Source organism: Lacerta agilis, chromosome 1, assembly GCF_009819535.1.
Source record: "Lacerta agilis isolate rLacAgi1 chromosome 1, rLacAgi1.pri, whole genome shotgun sequence".
Taxonomy (NCBI): Eukaryota; Metazoa; Chordata; class Lepidosauria; order Squamata; family Lacertidae; genus Lacerta; species Lacerta agilis.
Window position 1 is genome coordinate 110,500,887 of NC_046312.1, and position 18,242 is coordinate 110,519,128.

Here is an 18,242-nt window from a genome sequence, read left to right on the forward strand (position 1 = left end):
TGACTCATTTTGACAGATTCATATGAAAACCTGCTACTCTTCATATACAGGTGAAACTCAAAAAAATAGAATATCATGGAAAAGTCCATTTATGTAAGCAATTGTTTTCATTAGCTACTGGAGTTTAATATATGAGATATACTCTTGACACGCAAAGCGAGATATGTCAAGCCTTTGTTTGTTATAATTGTGATGATTGTGGCGTACAGCTGATGAAAACCCCAAAGTTGAAATTGTGAATTTGGGGTTCTCATCAGCTGTACGCCACAATCATCACAATTATAGCAAATAAAGGCTTGACATATCTCGCTTTGCATGTTATGAGTCTATCTCATATATTAGTTTCACCTTTTAAGTTGAATTACTGAAAGAAATGAACCTTTCCACGATATTCTAATTTTTCGAGTTTCACTGGTTAACTGGTTTTGTTTTGTTTTTTGCACTATATGGTACATAACAGCCTTATTCACTCAATCCCTCTCCCTTCCATACCTGTACTGTGTGAGGGGGAGAGCAGGGGCAAGTCTTTAGTCCTGTTACTTCCTGAATGTCCCCATCACTAATCCCCCTTCGTATGGTGAGGAAAGAATGTCTGCATCAGGGAGCTTGCCCTATAAAAGCAAGCTTCCTGTGCAACTTACAGTGCTCTTCTTCTACAGTATCGGGAAGGTATTTAATGCTTGATGCTTTTATTATGTTTTAAGATGTGCTGTAAGCTGCCCAGAATGGCTGGGGAAACCCAGCCAAATGGGCAGCGTACAATAATAATCATGGGGAGAGTGAACTTTAGTAGAGAAGTTCACCACTGCAGACATTCAAAACCCAACATACAGTGGCACCTCGGGTTAAGAACTTAATTCGTTCTGGAAGTCCGTTCTTAACCTGAAACTGTTCTTAACCTGAGGTACCACTTTAGCTAATGGGGCCTCCCACTGCCACCACACAATTTCTTTTCTTATCTTGAAGCAACGTTCTTAATCTGAAGTGTTATTTCTGGGTTAGCGGAGTCTGTAACCTGAAGCGTATGTAACCCGAGGTACCACTGTATTTGTGCTTGGGGTGTGAGGGGCTGCAGGTAGGGATGGACAAATCTATGAATTTCAGTTTCTCATTTCTCTGGTCTTTTTCAGTTCTCCACATTTCTGAATCACTTTGCAACTTATTGTTTTCTAGAAAGGAATCATTAAAGCTTGCCAGCATTTCAGGACAAATTCCGCCTCATACAATTTTCGTATGCAATTTTGCTTAACATTGTTTTCCAGCGATTTCCCTTCACATAAATCATTTTTATGCACACTTCCCCCTGTTATACAGGCAATCCCCCCCACTTACATGGGGCTGCATATTCCAGGCAGGGTTCAGTTCCTCGCCCTTGCTTAAATTGGTCCTAGTATTTTCAATACATGCAATGCCAATGAGATAAGAGTGTTTACTCATAACATATGATGGGGCAATGAATGCACGAGTGTTGCTATTTTTTCTGGTAGGTTTTTCTGTGATAAAATAAGTGAAATTCATCAGGGGAAGCTTTCCCCATCACCACATCCCGATGTCAGAAAAACCTTTGCTCATTAAATTTCTCCCTGTAGGAAGTTGTCAAAGGGTCAAGAGCCCTGTGGAGAGAAGCTGGTCCTATGAACAGGACACCAGCCACCCCTTCGAATCAAACTACCATGGGTTAAAATAAAGCAATACTTACGGAGCCTGAGTTGATGTAAACATACACTCTCCCTTCTTCCCTGACTTTACTGTGCATTGGGGCACTAACCAGTAAGTCTGAGAGCCCATCCCCATTGAGATCCACAGCGCAGACAGTAGCTCCAAAATAAGAACCAAGCTGGCCATACACAAGGGAGAGAGAAACAATTAGCTAGTCCTCAAGGTGAAAACACTGCAGGCAACAGTCTCAGCCTTTAAACAATCCATTACCTTTTTGCCCTTTAATTCAGACAAAATTGAAAGCTTTTTCCGTTCAATTTTAAAAACGTATGCCTAAAATAAAGATAAAAAGAGGTTAACTGGGTATGTGGGGGTGAGGGGGAAGCACTCAACATGCAGTAGAAGGAGGAAAACCATAACCAACTGGCCAAGAACAGCACTCCAACTCAAGGAGCTATCAACTCAATACCCTGCCTTTGGCAATGGCAACATCTGGTCACCTCCAATAGCAGGGATGGAGGTCGGAGCACCAAATGTGGCCCTCCTGGCTTCCCCACGTGGCCCTCTTGATTCTCCCAGGCTACACCTCCTCCTCACCCACACCCACTGTCTCTAGGTCACACCCCTCACCAGCCCTACTCTGCACCATCCTTGAGTATGTTTGTTTACCTGGCTGGAATGTGTCCTTGAAATCCAGTCATGCCCCTTGCTTGCCTGGGTGGATGGATGTGTGAGCATGCATAGAAACTAGCCTGCATTAATTGCTCTGCCCACTTTTGCCTCTGACAGGCTCCACCTATCATTGTTACACATTCCCCAGAAAGCTGCCCAGAAGACCAGTGTTTTCATACTGCATCTTTTTGCTCTCTATGCTGGGCTTTGTTGCAAGGTCAGCTATGTCCAGAGTTTGGACTTTTAAGGTGAATTTGGTCTTTAAAAAAAAAAAAGAAGAAGAAGTTGTCACACTCCGGCTGCAGAATACAGTACAGTCGTACCTTGGATCCTGAATGCCTTGGTACTCAGACGTTTGGGCTCCTGAACGCCGCAAACCTGGAAGTGAGTGTTCCAGTTCGCGAATGTTCTGTGGAACCCGAACGTCTGATGGGGTTTTCACAGCTTCCAATTGGCTGCAGAAGCTTCCTGCAGCCAATCAGAAGCCGAGCTTTGGTTTCCGAATATTTTGGAAGTTGAATGGACTTCCGGAACGGATTCCGCTCGACTTCCAAGGTACGACTGTTTACAGACTGCGCCATTCCCTGCCGTCCCTTATTAGATCTGCTTTGCAGCTTAGCAAAAGCATCCCTCCACCTTGGGTTAACTACGGCTCTCTTCATGTGTTATGCACAGGTGAGGGACAAGTGTGCAGGAAGCAGCTGTGGGGCCAACAGGTTTGGACCCACACCCAAGTAATGCTGCCCAAGGTTCTTCCTTGCATGGGAATGTGGAGGGAGACTCGCAGCACAGAAGTTATTCTCAGCATGACAGTAGTAAAGGTAAAGGTAAAGGGACCCCTGAGCATTAGGTCCAGTCGTGTCTGATTCTGGCGTTGCAGCGCTCATCTCACTTTACTGGCCGAGGGAGACGGTGTACAGCTTCCAGGTCATGTGGTCAGCATGACTAAGCCACTTCTGGCAAAGCAGAACAGCACACGGAAACACCATTTACCTTCCTGCTGGAGTGGTACCTATTTATCTACTTGCACTTTGACGTGCTTTTGAACTGCTAGGTTGGCAGGAGCTGGGACCGAGCAACGGGAGCTCACCCCAACACAGGGATTCGAACCACTGACCTTCTGATCAGCAAGCCCTAGGCTCAGTGGTTTAACCCACAGGGCTAAATGTACGGCCCTGCAGGTGTGCATCCATCCTCTGCCTTCCTTTACTGCAGCAAAGCAGCACATGGCTGACAGCTCAGAGGTGTCAGCTCCTGCAACTTCTGTTGTTAAGCGTACACAGTTTTGAATGCCATCAGCCACTTCCCAGCTTAAATGCAACATTAACAGCTGTGGTCATAGGGACAAACAAGTCGTACATAGCAATCTGATTCTTGTTACTTGGCTGTCATGGAAGCTCTGACAGCCACCTCTCCTTCGCTGCTGCAAAGTGCAAATTCCTTTCTCATCATTGTGAGCGATGTATATATACATGTACATATTAATTCTTACTTTACCAGTCTGCTCCTGTTGGGGTGCACCGCCAATTACTTCAGAACTATTCCGTGACAGGAAACGACCAGCTCCAACAGAGTAGCCTGTCCATTAAGAGAGCAGTGAGAGGTCGCCGTAAAGGCCCCGGGTTCTATGCAATGCAGAGCAATACATTCCACCCAATCCCCAATAAACCAATGAAGTTAAGGAAATTATTTCATTTAATAAATACTTCAGTGTTGATTCACACAGCTATCTGGGATCAAGACAATGGCTTGAAAAGGCCAAAGCAGGAACAGCTGTGTATCACTAGATATCTGGTTGTGCACACCCAACACTTTGCGGAAAATTCAGCTTTTGGCATGTCACCATTAATGCCATTTGCAAGACGCTCTGCTGAAAGTTCTACACAGTGGCTGGGGGCAAAGGTACATAAGAGGCCATTACCTATTGCAAGCTAACAGGCACGTATCCTTTAAAAACTCTTGTCAAAAAAGCTGTAAGTTGTTGTGAGCAAGTTCGTGCCTCTGTTTTATTTCTCCAGCTGTAAAATGGGAAGTACTTTCCTAGTAGGTCTGCTATAAGGCTAAATGCAGTGAAATGAACTGGGCATGTGCTTATACAAAATGAAAGGGAGAGAAGAGTATCACTGAGATTTATTAAGATATACTAAGCATATTCAGAAGGGTCAAGGCAAGTTTGCTCATCTCGAAGATACATGCTGTAACCCAGTAGGGAAGACACATGAGGGCATTTCTCTCTCTCTCTCTCTCTCTCTCTCTCCCCCCCCCCCCCCCCCCGGATCAGGTCAGATATGCATTGGGATGCAATGTTTCCAAATGCAATCTCCATTTTCCCTCCACAGAGCAGACTGGGATGAACTATCCTGCCCTTCTTGCAGTATGGATGCTAACATGCTCCTGGTCTGCCATCTTAGGCCGCTAGTTGTGGCCAACACCTCATGATGCAAGACCATCTCTGACTGAACTACAAAAATGAAACTTGCTCAAACCCTTCATATTAGAACAATCAAATTTTTATATTTCCTCTGGGTTTCCTCTGTCTAGAATTAAAATAAAAAGAAGTCTGGATGAGCCCTTGTTTCTGCTCTCACAAACAACTGCTAACAGGTGTCCCGTCCCCCCCATTTCTATCATGAATAGCAAAAACAATCATAGCCAGGAGAAGCATGCCTTTCAGAAACTGTATTAAACCAAAGTTTCATATGAAAGCAAATTGACAAAACATATTTCAGTTACCTAGATAACTCCCAGACTTTACTTGATTATTGTCGTCTACATACGAAAGGAAGGTATTTGCTGTTTTATTGTATACAAAGATGGATCCAGTCCAATAATATGATCCTGGAGCTCCCATAATAATTAAATCCTGGAAGAAAACAAAAAGCTTAAGTTCTTAAAGATAATCAGAGTGAGTCATATTTATTCTTGCTCTGCTTTAAAGCCTTCAGCATTACCTAGCCCTAGACACATTTGTTCAACGTCATTCAGTAGGTACAATCAAGTCAAAGCCCATTATCTTTCTTTTTCTATATTTGAAAATATACCAGCTCTTCCTCTGCTAAAGATTAAGTCTGCAAGCAGCTCCAAATGGGCTGCAAGCTAATGAAAAACCGCCCTCCTCTGCAGGATATTTAACTCATAGTTCTTATACAGAACATAAAGATGGGCAGTGAGGTACAGTGATCTTAACAACCAACAAGGGAATGCTTTCAGAACTTATTACTGCTATGGATAGGTTAAATCTGAATCAGGCAATAAAATCTTATGTTCCGTTATATTATTTATATCTTTTTTGACATAAAGAAGGTAAGTCTATATTTTAAAAAAAAAATACAGCTCATTGGTGCGTGTTAAAAATTGGGCTGCCGAGAAATTCGTCTGCTCCAAAATACATTGCCTTTGGAACAGTGGTCTGTAGTTTGGCTTACACTGGCAAAGACGTAAATAGTCATTTGTACTTCTGCACCTGAAGCATGACTGCATTCTTCAGGAATGGAGCAGAGCCAGCTGATAGGTCAACCCCGACTCCCTTGCAATTACAAGGTGAAGCTACGGGACCAAAAAAATAATAAAATGCAGCTGCAGATGCTGCATAATAAAGGCCCCAGCCATGCGACACAATGACCTGTGTGTTGAACACAAGGTGTGTGAGAGAGTTGGGGGAGAGCTTTGGCATAGCAACATGACAATAGCGCAGCGCCACAGACTGGTTGGATGCAGAGGAATGGTGGGAGCTTCCAGCTGGGGAACCCCCAAGGGAGGAAGGCTCAGAGCTGGGGGGGTTATTGGTTGGATGGGTCTTGGGAGCAGGTGGTGTCAGAAGCTGAAGGGGTAACAGGGCTTAGTGAGCTGGGAGAGTCTGTGGCAGAGAGAAGTCCAGAATCAGAGGCAGAAGCTGAAACAGGACAGTAGGATGAGGTCAGCCAAGAGGCAGAGTTGAGTCAGGCTGGTGCAATCGTGGGTGTCTCCCCCTCCTGTTGCAATGAGCCCCCTTCCTCCCTTGTGTCCCAGAACCAGAAGAGGCATGAAAAGGGTGGAGGAGAGGTTGGTTTCACGCAGGCGCACTCTCCAATTGCTTGGGGAAAGCCCTGGAGAGGAGCAAATGGCTGTGGGGAGGAGGGGACTTTCAGTCTCGGCAACTGTGCTATGCAGAGACATTCCATCAAGTCTGTGCAGATTGTGCTTCTGCCAATAATGTGTTAACTCCAACTTGAATGGTGTTGTTTACTGCCAGCTCACTCCTGACATGCAGTTGTGCGGAATCTCAGCTTGGTGCCCAAAGGCAGCCCTCCTGGCCTCGGTATGTGGCGCTCCCCACATATAGATATCTCCCCAGGCATACCCATCATTGGCTCTGCTTCACTCCTTCATTGGGTTTTTTGCCAGGCTGAAATTTGTCTTTGACCTCAGACTAAGCCTCTTGCTTGCCTGGACAGAGGACAGAGAAGAGGGTGTTGTTCCACTTCCCTTTGCCTCTGGCCCTCGGAAGCCTCCTCAGAAGGCAATGTGGCCCTCAGTCTACAATGAGACTAATATACAATGAGAGGATAAAACACACACAAATCCAAAGCTTTAACAGAAAAGCAATATTTTTAAAACACACACCTCTGTGTAAAATGACGTTATCCCAGCCTGGCATGATCCGTATTTGTCTCCATATTTGCTCCAGTAATCTGAATATTCACAATAAAATACAGGGTGGGGGTGGAGAGTATGTATAAACAACAAGCAACTAAAAACAATAATCCTCCATGAATAATATCACAAATTCTCCACAGCTGTTTGATAAAGGAGTTTGGGATTAACTAGAACTCCTGGCAACCAACAGCAGGGCAATATCCCGCTTAATGATATCAGAAGAATAAGGGATTTGAAAAGGGTCCTATTCGAAATGTATTGTCATTGCTCAACCTTGCTTTCAAAGCTCTGGTTTAAAGGATTCCAATAAAACCGGCAAACTCATTTTCGACACCGCTCGTTCTAATCAACTAGAATGCCAATGTCACTGTTTTTAACAGGCTTCGCAGATAAGATGTGTTGGTAGCGCTGCTGTTTCGTCCCCTCCCATCTATAATTTCAGGAAATCGCTGGCAGGAAGAACTAGAGAACTTTATGGGAAGAGAAGCTAAGTGATGGCACAAGCTCAAAGTGTGGATCTAAAGCAGTGTTTCCCAAACTTGCCAGCTGCTTTTGGACTACAATTCCCATCATCCCTGACCACTGGTCTTGCTAGCTAGGGCTGATGGGAGTTGTAGTCCAAAACAGCTGGAGACCCAAGTTTGGGAAACACCGATCTAAATGAAGGCAGGGAGTGCCCTGGCAAGTCACCACATGTCCCAGTGAGAGACCCTTTGCTCATTCCTAGTCATAACCCTTCCAGAACCTGATGCCTTCCAAATGTTGCTCCTGTCATTCTTGACCACTAGCCATGTCGGCTAAGGATGATGAAAGATATAGTTCAAAACATCTGGAGGGCACCAAGTTAGGAGAGGCTGGTCTAGAATCAAGTGTGGGAAGCAGAATGGAGGGAAGCAACTTCCTTCCATCTTCCGCAATGAACTGGTAGGGCATGATCTCTCCCTGGCATGTGCTGTATCTAAAGCAGGCATCCCCAACCTGCGGCCCTCCATATGTTTTGGCCTACAACTCCCATGATCCCTAGCTAAGAGGACCAGTGGTCAGGGATGATGGGAATTGTAGTCCAAAACATCTGGAGGGCCGAAGGTTGGGGATGCCTTATCTAAAGCAATGGTGGTCTGGCATTGTCAACAGCTCAGCTCCACTCTGGACTAAAGTTCAGGGCAAGTATTTTTTTTCTGGGAGAATCAGACTCTGTTGACCAAGTCTCTGAGGCTGCTGCCTCTCCTGCCTTGGGTATATCATGCAGGAAACCACTCCGGGGGAAGAATAGCTGGGTTGCTTCTCTGTCCCTCAATCTCCCTAAACGTTCAAACATGGCCTCCTATATGGATGATGCCTGAATCATTGTGAGGGCAAGAGAGTTTTTTTAAAAAATAACAATAAAGCCATGTTTATAATCATAATCATTGTATAATCAACACCCATTATAACAGTGCATTTAAAAGACCTTGCCTCATTTTTGTTTAAAATGTTGTTGTTCTTTTGTAGCAATCATGGCAGCCTCAGAAAAGCTTTTAAAAGTTGGGGGCCAAGGTTTGGTTTTCCCAGTTATAGAATGCTGAGCATTTGCTTGCTGCAAATGAGTGTTTCTCATAATGTATCAGTTACTTCTATCTGTCCAGCCGCACCGACACTTACTCGTATAGCAAGGACATATTCTTCGACTCAGCAGCGTCCGAAAATTGGAAGGTATCTCATAACAAATGCCGTAGGGAAATTTGTGCGCTGAGATATAATATACATTTTTCCATCGGTGTCCACAGGCCTAATTAAAAAAAAGAAAAGAAAGTGTGATGATCACGAAAGTTGCCTGAAGAGAAAGCACTTAAGACACAAGAAGCTGCCTTTTCACAGAATGGGACCATTAATTCATCTGGCTCCATGTCATCTAAACAACCTGGCAAGCAGCTCACCAAAATCTCAGACTAAGCTTCTTACCCAGACCTCCCTGGAGATGTCAGGAATTAAACCAGGAAACATCTGCATGAAACGCACTGAGATATGACCCTTCCCCAAAATATTGGGAAATGTAAGACAATACTTACAACAATGGATCCATTTTCTCCTGGCTGTCTTGACAAGCTCACCCCCAACCACTGATCGTCTCTCTCTTCTATACAGGTTTTCCCACACTTCTCTCCTTTTGGGTCACCTTAAACCAGAAAGAGAGAAAAATTAGCACACACATAGCCGTCTTTCAGAACATATGAACCACACTTCCACTGCATTCCTACCCTTGATGGGCATAATTCAAAGTTCAGCCAACATAGTGATGTTACGACGGTGCAACATTCACATTGCACTGGATAACTTTTAAGGTGACTGCAAGCGCTTAGAATCATAGAATTATAGAGTTGGAAGAGACCACAAGGGCCATCCAGTCCAACCCCCTGCCAAGCAGGAAACACCATCAAAGCATTCCTGACAGATGGCTGTCAAGCCTCCGCTTAAAGACCTCCAAAGAAGGAGACTCCACCACACTCCTTGGTAGCAAATTCCACTGCCGAACAGCTCTCACTGTCAGGAGGTTCTTCCTAATGTTTAGGTGGAATCTTCTTTCTTGTAGTTTGAATCCATTGCCCCGTGTCCGCTTCTCTGCAGCAGCAGAAAACAACCTTTCACCCTCCTCTATATGACATCCTTTGATATATTTGAACCTGGCTATCATATCACCCCTTAACCTTCTCTTCTCCAGGCTAAACATACCCAGCTCCCTAAGCCGTTCCTCATAAGGAATTGTTTCCAGGCCTTTGGCCATTTTGGTTGCCCTCTTCTGGACATCTTCTGGACAGTGGTGCAAATGTAAGCAGGGGTGGTCTCAGGACACGGTGAGAGAGGAGCAGCACAGTGGGCAGTTTCTTGCTTAGTTTGTTCCAGCTTCCTAAGTCACACTTACAAAACGAACGGCATAAGCAAACACACTCCCATTGGAGGCAACAGGGGTGGTAGAGGATAGGATTTATTTTCCCGTATAACAACAGGGAACTCATTTTCTAAGTGAGGATCTTTATGCCACAATCATACCATCCACTCACAAGAAGGAGGTATCAGCAGGCCCATGGAAACACCCCAAACCCGCATAAGTACAAAACAAATGCTTATGAGGGGAGAGGAAAATATCCCACTGAAGGCCAAGCACAATCTGCTCACCACAGAATGATGCCTCAACTGTTGCAGAGGGAGTGTAGAGGGAAATGGAAAACCAGGGTAATAGTATGGAATATTCTGGGAAAGGACATGGCTGCCTGGCTGAACAAAAGCGTTCCACATTGCTGTGATTATTCACGTTTTGAGAAAACCTCTATACTCCAAGGGAAACATGTGATAAGAGTGCAATGGTACAACAAGGGGGGAAACTCTTAGATCACTACTGAAAGAGATCCCGGGATAAAAATATGGCAGCAAATCCCATAGTAGTCTATGAAGGAACTTACTCATTTTGGACTCACAGCTGTCCATGGAGGCACAGGTCAATTCTGTGTCCAGGGCGGCTGTCTACCAGCTCCATCTGGTACGCAGGCTGAGACCCTACCTGCCCACAGACTGTCTCACCAGAGTGGTGCATGCTCTAGTTATCTCCCGCTTGGACTACTGCAATGCGCTCTACGTGGGGCTACCTTTGAAGGTGACCCGGAAACTGCAATTAATCCAGAATGCGGCAGCTAGACTGGTGACTGGGAGTGGCCGCTGGGACCATATAACACCGGTCCTGAGAGAGCTACATTGGCTCCCAGTACGTTTCCGACCACAATTCAAAGTGTTGGTGCTGACCTTTAAAGCCCTAAACGGCCTCGGTCCTGTATACCTGAAGGAGCGTCTCCACCCCCATTGTTCAGCCCGGACACTGAGGTCCAGTGCCAAGGGCCTTCTGGCAGTTCCCTCATTGCAAGAAGCAAAGCTACAGGGAACCAGGGAGAGGGCCTTCTCGGTAGTGGCGCCGCCCTGTGGAACACCCTCCCAGCAGAGGTCAAAGAGATAAATAACTATCTAACATTCAGAAAATACCTGAAGGCAGCCCTGTTTAGGGAAGTTTTTAACCTGTGATATTTTAAATGTATTTTAATATCTGTTGGAGGCTGTCCAGAGTGGCTGGGGTGACCCAGCCAGATGGGTGGGGTACAAATAAATTATTATTATTATTATTATTATTACTCCATCATCTCATTATTATCACCATGGGACTCTCCTACCACCTGAGACCAGAGACCCACCCACCCATCTAGAGCTTCAGCTTCAGGTAGAAACTCACCTACCAACTGGCTTGATCAGCGAGTCTAGAACAGTTTTATTTTATATATTATTTATTTATTGAATTCACACCCCACCCTTCCTCTCACAGCAGCCCAGGGCAGCAAACAATAAGCAATAAAACAACAAAAACACATTCGAACAATTTCAATACAGATCTGGAAAAGATCTCAGCTCAGAAGGCTTGTCGGAAGTGTTTTCCAAACTCACATATTGAGGTGCGCAGCATGGGGCTATATTACTCTGCTCTAGTGTCTACAAAAGTAAGAACTTTGATGAAAGGAAACCCCTTTTTTGTCAACAGAGAGGCGAGGCTAACAAAGAACAAAGCGGCATGTGGGTATCATTTCACCTGGGTTCATGGCAAAGCCATTACAGACGTATCTTTAGCACCTTAGTTCATTAACTGTGTGCAAAAAAACCCAGCAAGTTCACAGCCTGAGTAACAAAAAAACATCCTCTGGACAAACCTAACAGAAAACAAGAACTGGGTTTCTTGGATTTCCAGAGAAACGTACAAACGTTTTTGGTGGCAACTACACGGGACACAATGACTTCTCTAATGAAAGGTGAGGCAAATGTATGTGGTTGCCTTCTCCCCGTTTTTTGTATTAATACAATCAACTGCTTGTAGAAAACATATTCCAGAGTACCGGTACTTATCATTTTCAGAGAAAGTTTACAGAACCAAGTAGCACAGAAAGACAAAAAACAGGAAAGTGTGCAGCTGCCTCCAACATAACACTTGACAAGTAAGGAACTGTAAGAACTTAAGAAGCACCCTACTGGATGAGGCCCAAAGCCCATTGACCCTGCATCCTGTTCTCACAAGGGGCCAGCCAGATGGCCATGGAAGCAGGACTAGATCACAACAGTGCTTTGCCCTACTTTTGATTCACTTCTGTGGGACGCCACATTTTTGCAGGTAAAATTTCCTCTGCTGAGGGAACCCGATTATATCCATTAGTGAACTTGGGTAGTTATGTGCCTATCCATTTGCAAACAAAATGGGACCATCCAAAAAACAAGGTATTAAGATCTCAGCTGCACTGTTGGTGTTCCAGTTTCAAGTTGTCATGCTTTTTTAAAAAAATTAAATTAAATTAAATTAAATTAAAAATTCATTGCTCATAGCAGTAACATTCCTACATAAAACCGAAAAAGCAAATAATAATAATAATTAAGTGATAAAATCTTATGCGTCTGGTGACTAATTCTGAGGAGACTCTTGCAGAGCCATGACCGAGTCCTGACCCTTACTGCCAACAGACAAGCCGATTTGCAAATGTATTTTTGATTCATTTCCCCAACTTGAAAATGAAAAAAACGGAAAGCAAAAAATTAAGAGTCACAGTTTCAGATTTAAACTTATGTGCTTGGGATTTTACAGCCATATATTTTTGGGAGAGGCAGGGGGGGCGGGGAGACTTGCACACAAACACACATGCATGCACACATGCATATAAATGCACACAAACACATGCCAATGCTTTGCTGCACTTGAATTTAAATAGGTTGCCTCACATCTGTTTCAGCTCAGCGGTATCACAGCCTGGTCCAAGGAAATGTGTGGAGGGTTATCTAAGAAATATATCTAAGTTAGTGGTTTAAGCAGGATGACTTCCACCCAAAAGGCAGACAGATGAACTATATGGCTCTGACAACATGGCAAGACCAGTGGGTAGGTTTGACTAGTCTGCATCAACCCCCAAAAATCATTGCCCCATGCTTCTCATAGAATTAATAATTCCTCCAGCTTCACACACATTCAGAAAAAGATTTATTTCAATAGGCATGCCTATATTTCCATGTTTTTTCTCTTTTTACTGGGGTGCTTCTTTCACACGCTATGCATAAGGCTGCACAATTATCTAACCTACACACATTAACTTGGGAATGAATCCCATTAAACTCAATTGAGCTTACTTCCGAGTAGAAGGGGCCCTTCATCCAAGCATTTGTTGCCAGGTGGGGGCAGCAGGTGAGACATGGCCAATGGGGAGGCTTAAAAAGGTATAGGTCAGGCATAGGCAACCTTCGGCTCTCCAGATGTTTTGGCCTACAACTCCCATGATCCCTAGCTAACAGGACCAGTGGTCAGGGATGATGGGAATTGTAGTCCAAAACATCTGGAGAGCCAAAGGTTGCCTATGCCTGGTATAGGTAAAGGACTCCTGACAGTTGCAGACGACTCTAGGGTTGCAGCGCTCATCTTGCTTTACAGGCAGAGGGAGCTGGCGTTTGCCCGCTCCGCAGACAGTTTTTCTGGGTCATGTGGCAAGCATGACTAAGCTGCTTCTGGTGAACCAGAGCAGCGCACGGAAACGCCATTTACCTTCCTGCCGGAGCGGTACCTATTTATCTACTTGCACTTTTGGGCATGCTTTTCAACTGCTAGGTTGGCAGGAGCTGGGACCCAGCAACAGGAGCTCACCCCCATCGCAGGGATTCAAACCGCCGACCTTCTGATTGGCAAGCCCAAGAGGCTCAGTGGTTTAGACCACAGCGCCACCCATGTCGCACAATGGGGAGGCTACACTTGGATAAAAGGATCCTGTTGCTCTGGGACTGGTGGATTTGAAAGGGTGAGAGGCTTGAGTATTTAAGCAACCCCACGCAGGTCATTTCAGAGCTGTGGAGCATTTTGGCATCAGAGGATTACCCACCCATCCTGTTAAGTCCAATTTAGGGTAATCAATGATTGACTGAATGAATAGAGTGAAAGGTTATGAGTCATGGGGTTGGGGGGAGACAGTGTATGAATTTGGCAGTGATGTGTTTATTTCTGGGTGCTATTTTGTTAATGTTGTTGCTGTTATTTTATTTATTATGAATGCTGTAGTACTTTGCGAATCCTACAATACGAACTTTGTTGCAAATGTACTGCTTTTGTTGTTCAGTCAATGATGTTTTATGGATTGTAACCATTTCACTGGCGATTTGTGAATTCTTCTGTACGATTTGTGCTGCATTTGTGATGTTCTATTATGTTTTCGTTATTTGTTGTTTGTAAGACACTTTGCGATTCATTTGAAATCTAATAAATCAAAACTTCAGACCCATGAAGGCAGTTTTGGCACAACTGGGTGGGTTGAGTCTGCTAACAATCCCTTCCCTATTGCTTTAGCGCCAGCATGGCCTGCAAACATTCTAACTGGTCAAAATTTGCTGTTTTTATTTCATCACAACTGTGGCAGGTGGAGGAGCAGCCAGGTTAAAAATCCAAAGTTGATGGGCAACATAATTTGGCATCATTTAGGGAAATAATGATAGCTGCCATGTAGACAGACGTGGGTGGAAGGACAGTTAGCCTGGTTGCTTGGTCTGGTTGGCAGAAAGTAAGCTGGAATTCCTCTCCATGGAATGGCAGCTTCCCATGTGACCTCTGGAAGCTCAGCAAATACTGTAAGGTGGCCCCTGAGGACCAACCAAGCCAGGTCCCAGGAGCTTAGGGATTGGGGGGGGGGGGCTCTCTCCTCCATCACTGGCCTTTACAGGCTCTCCAGTAGTTCTGAATTTGCATGATTATTTGGAAAGGGACTCCAAAGAGTAAAAACCCCTACAATGCAGGAATGTCAACACGTGGTTCCCCATCCAGTCTGAAACCACACCGGACCCTGCTTAGCTTCCCAAATGTGCTAGCGGTTTTATCGAAGGCTCTTGGTTTATAGAGAGCCGGTGTGGTGTAGTGGTTAAGAGCGGTAGACTCGTAATCTGGGGAACCGGGTTCGCGTCTCCGCTCCTCCACCTGCAGCTGCTGGGTGACCTTGGGCTAGTCACACTTCTCTGAAGTCTCTCAGCCCCACTCACCTCACAGAGTGTTTGTTGTGGGGGAGGAAGGGAAAGGAGAATGTTAGCCGCTTTGAGACTCCTTCAGGTAGTGATAAAGCGGGGTATCAAATCCAAACTCCTCTTCTTCATCATCGCTGCACCACTAGACAGTTGGGGGGTATACCAGTCATGGTCTCTTTTTTGCCCCCACAAAGATAAATCCCGCATTTCACAGGCATGGTTAAAATAGTTCAGTGCTCAATTCAGTTATCTGAAAGTGCCTGGGACCCAAAGCCTGCAGGTACACTGACTTCCTATTAACCAGCAATCATCATAACACAGAACTCTGTATTCATCCATTTGAGCTAAGGCACGACAGAACACTTACAGGTGCAAGTTCTTCAGCACCATGAGCTTATTCTTATGAATTATTCTTGGGGAATGCAGTTTTCATGAACTATGTTTGAAGCTCGTTATTACATTGCCGATCAGAGAACAGTCCCCAACTCAAACATGCTTCATGACAGATCAAATCCGTTGCTAGTGCAGCCCCAGTATTTGGATCCTCGCTGGATCAAGAACCTTAGTATTTGCTGCTTTTTGAAAGAAGTGAATGTGCTGAGAGACAGTTAATCCTGCAATGGCGATCAGGGGTTGGCATCAAGGCCCATCCCACAGGGTGGGATAAGCAGGCACCAACCCCTGGCCACGGACCTCCTTGCTAATGCTGCATGCTCACTCGTCTCCACTGAAAAGCCAAGTAAACAGTAACAGGAGCAAGTAGCAGGAACAACAGCCCCCTCTTCCACTCTGGGCAGCTGTGCGGGTGGCTGGACCCCAGAGATGCCAAGTCAGGGGTGTAGCCAACACAATGCCCATCATTCTTGGTCAGCACTGGCTGGAACTGATGGGAAATGGGGAATCCAACATCATCTATTGGAAAATGAACAGTCGGTTGCAAAAGCATAGATGCAGAGGGAGGCTCACTCAATAAGGTGGCACACTGAAAGCATTTTGTCCAGAGGCTTGCTGAAGCCCAGAGCCAGAACTGACAGAGACACGAACACAACAAAAGAGAATGAAGCCCCATATCCACAGTGACTAGCACTACGTCTCTCAGTTTTATCCTGCAAAAAATGATGTACCATCTTCCCTATCATGCCTGGACAGGCATCACAAAGAAGAGTGTGGCCAGGAGCTTGAGCAAGAGAGGGTGCCCTGTAAGCAGGTAGGGATATGAGTATCCTCCCCAGCCTTTTATATTCAAGTGGCAAATTAAATCAGCTTACACAAGTCTCTGCTGCTTACATATAAAACACCTTAGTCTGATCCTTAACATGTCAGGCTGGGAAACCGAGAAGGAACTTGCTTAACGTGACGTGGGACATCGTCCTTCCACTGACAGCTGATCTAGTCATAAGTAAGCACCACATCCCCCTGTTTCGGCATGGCAGGCTGAGGGTGTCAGTAGGGATCAAAATGCTGCTCTTTGCACACGTGGGCAGCACGTGCAGAAGAACAGTACAAGGGTGAATGTGGACAAGAGAAGTCCATTCACACAGCCAGCTACCATTCATCAAGTAACAAGAAACGCAAGCGAGAGCTGTGGCTCAGCAGTGCAGCAAAAAGGTCCCCAGTTCAGTCCCCAGGGATTTATTTTAAGTGGAAGAGAAATCTGCTTGCATGGATACATGGCACAACAACACAACACAAGATTATCCTCCACAGGATAACCTGTTAAGGTTTTGTTCCAGCCGCATGGATTTCAAGATGGTCTTTTTTTTTACTGTTACAACAAAAATTGATGTCAAGGGTGCAACATTTGGAAAGAGAGTGCTTGCGCATTCTCTCAGTGCCTCAACCTACCTCAGTAAATGGTCTCTTCGTGGGAATGCTTCACACATCACAGGATCATAGCAACCTGCCTTATACAAAGGCAACTAATTGGTCCATCTAGGTCATCATTGCCTATTCTGACCCTCCAGGTTTCCAAATCCTAGCTGAAGATGCTGGGGATTGAACCCAAGACCTTCTGCATGAGCTATGGGCAATCATTCCACTTATGTAACTTATTTGCTCCATAAATTGGAAGCTGTGCAAATCTGTGAACCAGCTCCACTGAAAAGTACTGCACCTGAGCTCACTCTCTTTGTACTGGTTCCTTCACACATTCATGATGTTAGCACTCAATGTCGTGGCCATGAGATGTTAAGGAATCCTTAACTGGAGAAGAAGAGTAGAGCATTCATCTAGTCTTTAAATCATCAGCACGCAGGTTTGCAACAGTGCACTGTATTCAGTAAGGAGCCTGGAGCCAAAACACTCCCCGTGACCCTTTTTCTTGAATGACTCCATTTTCTATAAAACTACAATGTGACAACATTCCTCAGCTCATTTATCCACAAAGAATGGGATGTATTTATGCAAGAGAGTTTTTCTCCAGTCTAAACACTTCTTCCCACACATTTTGAAGTAGTACATGGGGTTTCCCCATTCCTGTCATTATAAATGGCACTGGCTCCAAGGTTCTTGGACTCTTGTTGCTATAATGCCTTAAAAGGATAGGCTTCCTCCACAAGATTACGAATAAGCGCTCCATGAGTTTTGGGAGCAAAAGGCGGGAAACCAGGCAATGAATAAAGTTTTCAAGTGTCATTTTTTTTAGTCAGGACAGCTAACTGGGTCTTAAAACAGCAAACTCACTTTCCATCTGCAAACAGACAAAAACGGTATTTTGGTGGTTGGCATTTTAAATGAGTCAGCCCTTCTAAGAACAAAACACATTAAAAGGCAACTAGGTACACATAACCCCTTTGATTTGAATGGGCTTAAGTGCGCCAAATTCTACACTTCTTCATGGGCCATATCATGTCCCCCCCCCTTGTGAATGCTGTTATGCCCAAATGTTATGCCCAACTGCGTTTTGGCTTGCTGGCTTTTATTTCATTTTCAAGGTTTTCAAGAACACAACTAGAGAGCAAGTCCCATCGATTGCGGTGAGACTGCCTTGCAATTAAACATGCTTAGGATTTCACAGCTTGTTGTCGTTCTTTAACTCTTACTGGAGCTCCATTTTTAATTGGCATTGGGCACCTTCTTGGGGGAAGCGCCATGCAAACATTAAATTAATAAGCTGCAATTATTTCTTTTTTTAAAAAAAGGATGTAGAGGAATATAAACAAACTGAGAGCTGATGCGTCATAAAAGGGAGACACATCATTCTCTGCATATTCAGCAAGGAAAGCCAACATCTT

At 44.8% G+C, this 18,242-nt stretch overlaps 1 protein-coding gene across 1 annotated transcript in view; it reads right to left on the reverse strand.

Moving 5' to 3' along the window:
* The window catches only part of ITGA4 (integrin subunit alpha 4), a 52,599-nt gene that overhangs the window by 32,620 nt on the left and 1,737 nt on the right, over positions 1-18,242 (reverse strand). Inside the window, exons 3-9 of the mRNA XM_033167053.1 lie at positions 9,015-9,121; positions 8,608-8,734; positions 6,934-7,001; positions 5,065-5,194; positions 3,824-3,909; positions 1,930-1,992; positions 1,700-1,837 (exon numbers count right to left, since the gene is read on the reverse strand). Of these exons, the coding sequence (XP_033022944.1) occupies positions 1,700-1,837; positions 1,930-1,992; positions 3,824-3,909; positions 5,065-5,194; positions 6,934-7,001; positions 8,608-8,734; positions 9,015-9,121 (719 nt within the window). The remainder of the gene's footprint in view (positions 1-1,699; positions 1,838-1,929; positions 1,993-3,823; positions 3,910-5,064; positions 5,195-6,933; positions 7,002-8,607; positions 8,735-9,014; positions 9,122-18,242) is intronic.